Source organism: Hippoglossus hippoglossus, chromosome 7, assembly GCF_009819705.1.
Source record: "Hippoglossus hippoglossus isolate fHipHip1 chromosome 7, fHipHip1.pri, whole genome shotgun sequence".
In the NCBI taxonomy this organism is placed as follows: domain Eukaryota; kingdom Metazoa; phylum Chordata; class Actinopteri; order Pleuronectiformes; family Pleuronectidae; genus Hippoglossus; species Hippoglossus hippoglossus.
The window spans coordinates 10,740,021-10,751,712 of NC_047157.1; the positions used below are offsets into that span (position 1 = coordinate 10,740,021).

An 11,692-nucleotide genomic window follows, 5' to 3' on the forward strand; every position below is an offset into this window, starting at 1 on the left:
CCAAATAGTAAAAAATAAAATTATAATTATATATTATATGTGTGTGTGCATTTAATACTCATCCTTTCAGCATTGTTAAAGTGAAATGTGTCCCCTTAGTTAATATGGTTAACCTTTCTATTCACTGCTACATTTAAATGAATGTTATTGTAGTGAGTGTTACATTATCTTCACTTGGCAAGTTGTGTAGCTAGTTTTTGTAATTTATTTTAATCAACAAAGCAGCAAGCAATTGCTTTGGCCAAAATTACTGTCCACTGTGGCAACGTTGGCACCAACATGGTCTACCTTTGATCTCTTGAGAGGTTTTTACTCATTAAATGTATTTGTTTCTAATATATCTAGTTTGATTTTCGAAAGCACACTGGCTAAACTAAACTAAGCTAAGCTAAGCTCACGAGGCTAACTATATGTCACTACAAACATGTCGTTTTTAGCGGCACTCGGACCAATTTAACTTCTACCTGAACTTCACCTCAGATAAATGTTCGCAGAATAAACAGTAACATCACAGCGGTGATTTCCGGGCCACAGCGGAAGTTTCGAGTGTCTGCAGAAATCCAACCGTGCGGGAGCAACAGACACATCCAAGATGGAGACGCTAAATGCGGGACATATGATGAGCTTAGCCGCTCTACAGAGACAAGACCCGTACATCAAGACACTGCTCGATGTTACTGGCCAGGTGGCTCTCTACAACTTCAACTCCAAGACCAACGAATGGGTGAGTTTGTCACAAGACCCCAAACTGTTCTGCGTATCCACTTAGCATGCTAATGCTAGCTCGTCGCCAAAACAGACAAAAACAACAACTAAAGAATGTGTTAGCATTTGTCTGAGTATAACGTATGCAGACAGATTCACATATGTACTGTTTTGATACCAGTGTGATTCTGTAAATGTTGTAACGACTTAAGCAATAACTTGGCGTCCTCTTACCTGAGCTAACATGTTAGCTGGTAATGCTAACAGCCAGCATACGTCGCTGTTATTTAGCACGTTTCGGATTAGCGCTTTTTGTTTTTGTCTCCTGACGTCACGTTTCATTTCAGGAGAAGACCGAAATCGAGGGCACCCTGTTTGTTTACACCAGGTGAGCATGTAAAGGTTTTTAATGAAGTCTTGTGGCACAACAACCATGAAGGTTGCTGTGTTGTTCAGCTTTACTTTTCTCTGCGCTGTCAGTTGACGTAGTCCGCACACGTGTGTAGGCCGCAGTCTTTGTAAACAAACACGAACTGCGGTTCTTCACATTTCATTTCATGGACATTTCTATTCTCTTCATCTTTGTTGTTTTTTTATTTGTTTTATTAGCACATTGTGCACACAGGGGTTCTTTATTGGACGCAATGCTATTGCATAGGTCCCTAGTTTAGTATGTCCACAATAGATTTCCACATTAAGAGGTAGGAAAGCAAATTTGCTGATCAACTGTTCAAGTTGTTCATTCTATGCCACACCAACAGTTTTTAGAAAATCATCCTAACCATCTTAATTTGCTTCTAGTATGTAAATAATGTAATTGTTCCCAACTACTTTCAAAATTATAATTATTTTTATCTACACAGACCAACAATAAGGACTCAAACATGTGTTTTCATCTTCTCTCCTCTCAGGTCTGCCTCCCCTCACCATGGCTTCACCATCATGAACCGACTGAGCACAGAGAACCTGGTGGAGCCGATCAACAAAGACCTGGAGTTCCAGCTGCAGGATCCCTTCCTGCTCTACAGGAACGGCAACTGTGAGTGCTATGTGTAATAGAGACACTAAAACAGTGGATATCATTACAAACCTCTTTTTGTGCCAACGTGGGCCGAAATTACATGTACTTGAGAGACAATTATTTAGTCCTCTGCGATCCAATATTCTCAGCACTTGACCTTTTTCAAGTCCCAATATATATATATAAGGGAATTTGCAGGTAAGCCCCAGACTAATACCAGTCGAAGATTAATTTTAAGAATCAGTGTGATGAGAAATGTGAGATATCTTCCAGGAGAAGATGTGAATAAAAAAACAATTCTCGCTTCATTATAAATGCTGTGTGTATCAAAAATCCTCTTGTCCTTATAGGAAACCTGTGTTTCTTAGCTATAAAAATGTTTTCTCTTAACTTTCTGCCCAGTAGCATGTAATGGTTTCTGCTAGGGCTGGGCAAGTAACTGAAAATGTATCGAAACCGTCATTTATGACCTCTAACCAACCTAATTTTGCTCATGTCGGTTAATTCGGGTTTCTGCAATGTTCCATGCCACATCACCCTGCCCCATGTCCTCCCTCCTCACTCCCCTGCTGACCTGCACTCACTTTACACTTTCACAATAAACATAGGCTACAGAACTTAAAGTTTACTTTTTTTGTTTGATTCGCTAAAGCTTAGGAGACACATATTCAAACACATTGAAAAATAGTCCAACATTTTGCACACACGCAGTTCACACAAGACATAACGTGACGCGCAGAGCCAGGAAATTGGTGTTAAAGTGACTGGAATGATCCGGATTCATGATCAAACATCATTGATTAATAACTAAATAAAAAGTCAATTTGTGTGAAGCACTAAAGGCACGAGAAGACACACACACACACACACACACACACACACACACACACACATGCAGTGCAGTGTTTTGACTTCATTGTTGCAGAAGAGGCAACACCCCAGGAACAGAAATATGAATTCAGCTGGCTTTTATAAAGATCAGTTCTAGGTGTGAGGGATTAGAAAAGAGCAGAGTCACTTGTTGACCAACATGGAGTGATGCTGGTCAATTTATTTTAAAACGATGTTAAAATAATTTCTCATTAATCGTAATCAAGGTAAAAGTTTGAAACAATCGAGATATTGATTTGAAGTCATTTCACCCAGCCCTAGTTCTGCACAACTGTCGAGAAACACTGCTGTGTCATAGAAGTTTTTGCAAAAGTATTGTATACATTTGTGCATATCTCTGAAATGCCAAGTAAACAGTTACACAGGTGTTGGTGACATTCACAGTCACACACATTAAGTGCAAAAGATATAAATAGTACCTCTGAAAATGCAGAACAAACACCTCCTCAGTGTTCTCTGGAACATCTCCTTTCCCCTTTGCTTGAGGTCATTTTGGTGTCTTGGAGTCACATTGAGCAATAAAATTTCCTCTGAGGCGACTCTTCCAGTCATGACGTCATGAAGGTCGACCGGATGGCAACAGTTTCAGCTTACTTTGCCCACTGTTGATGTTGTTCTCCATTGGGGCAAAAGTAGCCTAGAGACCTTAAGGTTAAATCAATGATTATGGCTATGTTTACATCTATATTTTACTACACGAGTTTGCTGATGGCTTTATCTAGTGCCGCGCCAATGCCGCAGTCAAACTCATCTGGCCTTGTTGAAAGCTCTCTGCAGGAATGATGTGAAAAGTGATGAAATTCCTCAGATCTTTAGGAAGTAACTGACAGCACTGCCACCGAGGTAATCTATCAGAAGTCTAAAAAGGACTTTCATCAAGGCAACGAACAAGGAATTGGATTGTTTTCCCATTTGTTTGCTTATCAGAAAAAATAACATGGCCAGGCTCAGCGTCAGCGTTGACTGTTCCCCTTTTGGACTTGTTTTGCCCATCAGCTTAGCCGGTATGGAAGACATGATGTCGTTTTCTTGTTAGTCTTCACACCAGAGCAGCTTCTCCAGTACACCGCATCTTGATTCCTCAGAGTGGGTTGAAGTGACAGTTGTGTTCAACAAAAACGAAAAAAAAGATTGACAATATTCCTCAGGTTAGGTTGGAGATGCTTCCAATCCCGCTGACGGTCACCGCTGGAAGACTGGTCAGAGTTAATTCATCCTGCGAGTGTCCTGTCCTGGCTTTTTTTTCTGGCAACTTACTGGCTGAGGATCCTTTGGTTCCTCTGAGGCATTACTTGGTCAGACATGTCCACATTTCTGATGTTGAGAGAAAGAAATATCTTCAAGATGTTTTTAGATTCCTCCTTCTGCTGTAAACAAAGGTAAAGCTGAACAGGAGCCAGATAGAGTTGATTGAAGAGCAAAGAGACCAACGCAGAGAAGCTGGATTCTTCAGGATGATGCTAATGATGAAAATGAAGATTGTTTCTTGCTCTCAGCCTTGTTGAGTACTGGTGAACTCGGTCCTCGGCCGGAGGGTGACAAGTCTGCTTTAAGTCTGAGAATATTGTTTAGAGAAAGCTGTAGCTGTAGTAGTTGGACGCACAGAAACTCACACACACACCTACACTTGTTTACACCTTTCTATATTCCCCTTGGTTGCAGTAGATGCAGGAAGACAAACACCCAAGTTGCTAGGTTACCACAGCTTCCTGAGGGGCCTTCCATACGACAGTGTTTCATCACACAAACAAAACTAACAAGCTGTAACTGCTGACGTATACTTACATTTTATTGTGTAATAAGTAGTCTGTTTCCTTTGGATGACACTGAAATTAATTCAGTTTTTTAGCTGAGCTCACAAACCTATTTTTCAAGCAATATATGTCTCTTACTTTAATGTAACCATTGAAATGTCCCATCAACTCTTAAACGTCCACCTAGTTGTTGAGACTAGGCCAGACTTTCTCTATTTACTTTCTTCTGTTGCCCTGTGATTCCAAATGACCATGATCTGAAATATATTTGCATGTACTTGATGGTGCTTTTGGTTTTGGATTATAACACAACGTTATTAGCATTATCTTTGACTGGAATATCTCAAGAAAGCTTTAAAGGAATTTCTTTATATGTGGTACAAATGTTCAGTTAGACTTAAAGATGAACCGATTCGATTTTGGTGGTCGAAGGTCGCTGTGCATTCCGAAAACGTGAATGTGATATCTAGAGAAAAACCGTGTTGGAAAATCTTCAATTCTAGTGCAAGGTTTTGCTTGGACTAGAAGGTGAACAGATTAGATTTTGCTCTTCAAAGATGGTCACATTGAATTCATGTTCAAATTGTGACAAATTTAAGGAAAAATATTTAATGAGATAATGGATTTAGACTTGGCAGATGGTACCTACTGTTGAAAAGTAATTTTAGACCAGAGCCTCACTCTCGAGAATTAGTTTGCCCATTTCTTTTAATGAACTTTAAATATTTCTTCTAATTCCATACCTCTTTCACAGCTAAAAAGTATGGAAGTGGTAATTGGTAATATGCCCAAACTTGTCCAGGCCTGGGCAATAACTGTTGTGTTACAATACTCTGACCTACTTAATTAATTAATAAACTTGTAAAAAAAAAAAAGCGAATTGTAAAACCTAACCATTATCTCAGTGATTTTTGTTGGTGATGATATTTTTATGTGTGAAGAGATTTGTCTTATGTATCGTTGCTTCAGCTGTCTGGCCAGAGTAGACACAGTGTAATATGTAGTATTTGTGTTTTTCTTGCAGTGGGTATCTACAGTATTTGGTTCTATGACAAGAGGGACTGTCATCGTATCGCTCAACTGATGGTCAAGTAAGTTGCCATACATGTCTATTATGTATCTGTTGTTTTTTTTTTTCACCCATTAGGGGTTAGTTGTCAGAGCAGCTCAAATATGACACAGCACTTAGGTGTGAAGACAACGTGTCAAGCTTTCACTTTCTTTCAGGATTGTAAAACAAGAGGCGGACCACGTCCAGAGAAAATCACCAGAGAGGGCAGTGCCGGGGAGGACCAATGGCGTTGCAGAACCACGGCCCATTGACATCCTGGAACTGCTCAGCAAAGCCAAGGAAGAATACCAGAGAGTGAGGATGCGACACACTCTTGTAGATATGAACATATCGTGTTCTTTATGTTGTACCTATAACATTATTCTGCATTACTCTTATGGGTTCTTCACAGTAACACAATTGATGTCCTAGCAGATGATGCATACAAAAACGATAATGTGGCATTTGTAGCAAAGACATTATAAGTGAGGAGACCTGAGCAGCATAGGCCAAAATCCCAAAGATGTTGGTTGTTTGACACATGAGCCTGGTGTCGTTATCCTGGCTCCTTAGTAGTGAATCTTTCTTATTTGTAGCTCCGGCAAACTCTTGATTGATAATTTTTTTTATTTCATCCATACATCTTGAACACTGACTGAAACACTTTTAAATCAGGCACGTGTATATCAAGCATTACACTGGTACTTAATCTGGGATTATTTTAGGTTTGGGTTTTCTGTTTAAGAAATCTTAATTTGTGCCTTCTTTGCTTTTTAATCTCTACTTTCTGTCTATGTATTTATCCTCTGGCTTTTTTTCTTTTTTTTTAATTAAAATCCCATTGAATTTCTATGTTTGTTTGTGTGTGTTTCGATTCAGGGTCGGGCATACGAAACAGATGGGCCTATGGAGCAACACGTGAAAGCAGCTGTCAACACTACAGAACATACCCACAGCACATCACAACCTCAGAAGGTACATACATTACAGAGACATGCGTGCAAAAATACCTTAAGCCCTGTAGTTTATTCTGTTCACTCCTACATACAAAGACTGTCAAAGAAAACAAAGAGATTCTTATTCTAGTGGCCATGAAACCCTATTTTTGGTTCAGCATTTGGAGATCAACCCATCTTATTGATTTGTTCTTTTTACCCACCAGAGCTCTCACACAATAGTGAAGCAGATCACAGTTGAGGAGCTCTTTGGCTCGTCCCTCTCCAAGGACCCCTCTCTACCCGCCATGCCTGCACAGAACACCACCAATGCTTCCAGTGACCCCTCCTACATCCAGAACCACAGCACCAACCAGCGACACCAAGTCCCCGGCCTGCTCCCAGCTCCGTATGCACTTCACCCCAGCCCTGTTTTCCAGTCAGTAGTCCCCATGTCAGACCACCAGCCTCTGTGCTCAGTTTCACCTCTCATGGTGCCTCATCCTGGCTCAGAGCTGCGGACTGCTCCCCCCGGTCCTGCAGCACCACCACCATCAGCCTCAGGAGCTTTTTTGGGACAAGAAATATTAAGCTCCCTCAAATCGGCAGTTCCATCCATGAATTCAGACATCCACAAACCTATCCTCGCACCCAGCTTCCTGCCAAGCACTCTGGTCCCACCCCACAGCTTCCACGAGCCCATGGGGAAACCCATTATCCAGCACAGCAAAGAGATGGATGTTTTCACTCAACCTCCAAACCTGATCAAACCCATGTCTGTGAGTTGAAGGCTTTTCTTTGCTGCTGGTTTTGTGTATCTGTCTCTCACATATACTTTTATACCAAAACAGAATAGATTATAAAACCACATGTTGGTTGCTGTTGTATAATTTACTCTGCTTTGTCTCTTATTTTTATTTTTCCTATTTCTCAGGCTGTCCCCATGAGTCCAGGTCTTGCTGTTCAACGGCCTGAGATTTCAGTGCTTCTCTCCCCCAGTGCCTTTCAGCAGTCCTTCAGTAAGACGAAGACAACAACAGCAGCATCAGTGGTCCTCCATTCCCCCTCTGAGCCCCCCTCTACCACCCCAGGAGCTGTAGAGTCCCTACCAGCCCCCTGCAGCAAAACACAGCTACAGGAGACTCTGATACACCTCATTAAGGTAAAACTATGGGCATAAAACATGTTAAAGTGTACTGCTGGATTCGATTAGCATGGAAAAAGCTTAACACTAATGTCTCAATTTTATGACAATTATAATTCAAGCACAATTTTAAAATGTTGCTTCATCTTAAGTTAGTTTTAGCTGGTTAGTTCTAATTTATAATTTTCTCTAAGTTATAGATTTAACTGAAAACGAAGTAAAAGTGTTTAAAAGCTGAAAAGGTTTAATTCTAGTACAATATGTGTCATCTTAAACTCCACACGCGCAGTCATGTAGTTTGTTCATTCATTCTCTTTTTTTACTTTCTCCCCATCTAGAATGATGCCGACTTCCTCAGCACCATTCACAATGCTTATCTGCAGACTCTGTCCAAGGACTTCAGCAACATGAAGCTATAGTCCTACTTCAGACGTCACCTCTGTTACTTTTAGTGCCACGACCCCTTTGTGACATGTGAGACGACCAGAAGTTAATGTGTGTTGAAGAAGTGCAGCGAACAGGTTTTGACACACTGTACATCACAACTCTGCAACCTGTCTGTGTTCCGATGGTCATTATAGCATGCGCCTAACTGTTTAATCCTGTTTGAGTCTTTTACTGAACACTGATGCTGCCCCGGCTACTCATGTCAACATGGGTCTACTTTTTGTCAGCGTACGTCGAGCCAGAACTATTGTGGGAGAGAGGGATAAGATAAAACTTCCCACTCTGGCCTGGAGTTTTCTTTTTATGCTTAAGAAATGTGATGAAACTTTGGGCCACGTGCTGGTAAAGTTTAGCTGTGGCTGATGTGACAAGAGGGGACCACAGAGGCGCTTCGGTGACCTTGAGCTATATGGCGTTTGACCTTTTGAGCGAATGATTTTGACGCTCAGAACCACAGACGCTGCTTTTCTCATTTATCTCACGTGTTTGGAGTTCTCGCAGTGCGAGAGTATATGAACGCTTATATAACACCTAAGCTTTGACTACTTGAGAGAAAGATGTTTGGGGCCTGGGACATAGTGGCTTTAAAAAGGACTCTTCATCATCTTCTTTTCACTGACTGAAGCTTATTCTGAACCACAGAGACACGGCTCAGCCATTAGTCTCTTAATAAGGAGGAGACTATTGAGGATTTGCTCCCTTGTTCGAGGAAGATAAAGAACTTCCTTGTTGGGAGCAGCACTTGCAGCTAAGCAATCTAAGAATGGATTCCTCTCCGTTTTTCTTTTTTAATGTTACACCACAGACTTTGACATGCTCATAAAGACAGATGAACGCACAAACTCGCCTCTTTGCTACATTTTATTTCTCCACATTTCTTCTTATCCTTCCTCTTTCTTTTAGTTTTTTCTCTGCCTGTGTCGTTCATCTCTCCTCCTCCAGCTGAGCTCCCAAGAACTTTCTGTTTTTGAAGAAGAATGTGCAATAGACCACCGTCACGATGCCTTTAGGGACACCACCATTTGAGGATGGGCCCTCGAGCTAAGTTTATCTGAACAAAGTTTATATCAACACAAAACGTTCTGCAAGAGATGTATAATTTAAGTATCACTAAAAAAAAGCTTAATAGCTATTAATTTTGGATTCTTGTTTACATTCACCCCTTTAATGTTAAATTCCTTAAAAATAGAAGACAGTTGATAGCATCAGTCTGTTTCAGATCAGTTTGAGTTTATACCAGTAAGCCAAATTAATAATAAAAAATACAAACTACCTCCATTCCTGCTCCTCAGTTTATTTTTTCCAAGCCCCAATTACGTCTTAAGTCACAATGACTTACACACAAAACACATTTTTTGCAGTAAAATGCTACTGCAGCACAGAACAGGAAGAAGTAGATCTGTCTTCTCATGATGTGCAACACTGAGTAGGAATGAAACATTTGAAATGTTTATTATTAGCTCGTGTACATTTCTAAACAAATACAACAGGTTTCATTTTTTCCCTTTGTCACAATGTGTTCAGCACAGAAAAGACCATGAAAACAGTCTGAAAATAATGTAAAAGCATGAGGATTTAAGTTATACAGCTTTCTGACAAATGGTACAGTGACATCACCTGTTGGCTTAATAGACAATAAACAGTATACCAGTCATTCCAGGTAGAAACCATGTATTTTTGCTCAGGTTTTGTTAACAACATGAGGTGCAGAAATTGTTCCTTTTTAGGTTCATGTAAAAAAAAAATAAACCTCAAAAATCATGTAATGGAAAATGTTTTCCCCCTGAACGCGTGATTTGAGTTTCACCTTGGTTGTCACTTTGTATCTGACCCTGCTATTTGAATGTATTTGGTGTTTACGTGCAGTTTATATGTGCCAGTCCTGTTTTCCTCTGAACTCGGATCAACATTTTTTCACTTCAAACTTGTTTAACCTTTATTTTGAATTTTTTTCTTTAGAATGCAAAAAGGATATGTCAGCAGCTGGAGGGTTGATTGAACAATTTGTACACTTCATTTCAGAGGTGATTCTTGCCCACACGGGCAGGTGTTGGTTAAATAAACGCACACCGGAAGAATGATTTGAAAATTAGAGATAATTTTTTAATTACGCTCACATATTTAAGATTTTAATGTTCTTTTACATTGAAATATAATTTATCTTAATTGAGTGGGCAGAGGTAGGATTTTGGGAAAGTCTTTGCAAAAATCATTTTCTAATTTCCTGAGATTGTTGTCACTGTGCATAATTTGGTTTATGATGATTATTTTGTGATATTAAAGATTTGAAAATGGAGTTCTTGTTTTGCAGTGCTGTGTTCAACTGTGAAAATGAGCGTTAAAGATTAAACCATGCATACTTTGACATTACAGGATTTTGTGACTGAATATTTCTTACGAGTTTATAATTATTTTTTATTTCTCTTTTTGTCCTGAACATCTCTTTTGTTTCAAGTACAGGATAATGGTGCAGTTTCAGTGTTTGGCCACCAGATGGTACTAGCTACCTACTGTTAACCTGTTGTACCCAACAGTGAATGGTTGTACTCCTGCATCATTAAATTGGAATCAGTTGATATCAGGAACTGACTGAAGTAACAAAAGTGGATGTTTCTCCTGATTTCCTTGTTTGACCTAGATAGTTTGTATCATGTCCTCTTTGAATCACCCTCCCCGCCTCCTGCTGTCCACATGGAGAAGTTCATCTCAGCCAGTGGGAACATACCTCTGCCTTGAGATTTCTTAAGATAACAAGACAAGCCATTACTTTTCTATGACGAACATTTTACAAACTCAACAAGCAAAATGAACTCATCCATTAGTGGATGGAGTATAGGTGCATGTTGCAGGGGTAGCTCCTTTGTGCAGCAGCTAATCGGGTCACACAGTGGGAAATGTCATTAAGGAGAGATTACTGTCATTTGTGATGCTTGCCTTGGCTCGTCACCCATCCTTCCCCCTCGTATCCCGCAGCTTCAATTATTTCACACCAGAATTTATGTGCATTAGAAAAGTTTTGCACCTTAAATCCATTTATTAATAAAACAAAATATGTCATGTTATCCTTGAGCACCGATACTTTGGGTTGAATCATAGTTTGGTCATAGTTATATTTTCCAACTAAGGCAATTTTTCAGACACCAAATTTAAATCCTTTGTGCGGATATGTGACGGTTTTAAATCCAGACCACATGGTGCAACTACAACGAAAGTCCACTAGTACAAAGTAAGAGTGTCTGATATTTCCTCACTATATATTACTGCATTTTTATAGGATTATTATTATAATTGGGGATGAATTATTTTCTTTTCTTTCAATCTATTTCTGATCCTAGCGACTATTTCAATCATTTCATATTGTTTTGTTTCATCTTATTTTTACTCGTCACATCTTTTTTTATTGATGTTATTTATGCTCCGGTGCTGTGTTTTTACTGTTTCCTATTGGCTGCCTACAATTCATTATTGACCTAAAGCTGTGTCCTTCTGTCTCCGTGTCTGTCGCCGCAGAAATCTAGATGCTTTGCAGAGCTGACAGTGTGTGAACGTGGATTTGCGCGCACGCGTGTGGCCTTGGCCTCGGCCCAAAGCCTTCCCCCTATTGGCTGCGCTCCTGCGTGACACAGTGGACTAACTGTAGGCTCCCTTTAGCCCGAGATTAGCCATATTCATAGGCTTTACTCGCAAACACGCCCCTTCCCTCCTCCTCCTCCCCTCTGCGTCTCTCTCAGGTTCAGCTGCTCT

General features: G+C 40.1%; 1 protein-coding gene across 1 annotated transcript; it reads left to right on the forward strand.

Annotated features, from left to right (window-relative positions):
- Nucleotides 1-510: 510 nt before the first annotated feature.
- dcp1a (decapping mRNA 1A) lies at nt 511-10,318 on the forward strand. The gene is made up of 9 exons (XM_034591363.1): nt 511-724; nt 1,053-1,093; nt 1,617-1,744; nt 5,396-5,462; nt 5,599-5,737; nt 6,302-6,397; nt 6,585-7,136; nt 7,292-7,519; nt 7,840-10,318. The coding sequence occupies exons 1-9, from the start codon at nt 593-595 to the stop codon at nt 7,918-7,920; spliced, it is 1,464 nt and encodes a 487-aa protein (XP_034447254.1). The 5' UTR covers nt 511-592; the 3' UTR covers nt 7,921-10,318.
- Nucleotides 10,319-11,692: the final 1,374 nt, after the last annotated feature.

Excerpts from the sequence above, each read along its gene's own strand:
- dcp1a (XM_034591363.1), top strand. The coding sequence starts at position 593 with ATGGAGACGCTAAATGCGGGACATATGATGAGCTTAGCCGCTCTACAG. Across the intron at positions 5,738-6,301 it reads CCAAGGAAGAATACCAGAGA|GGTCGGGCATACGAAACAGA; the intron begins GTGAGGATGCGA and ends GTTTCGATTCAG. Across the intron at positions 7,520-7,839 it reads CTCTGATACACCTCATTAAG|AATGATGCCGACTTCCTCAG; the intron begins GTAAAACTATGG and ends CTCCCCATCTAG.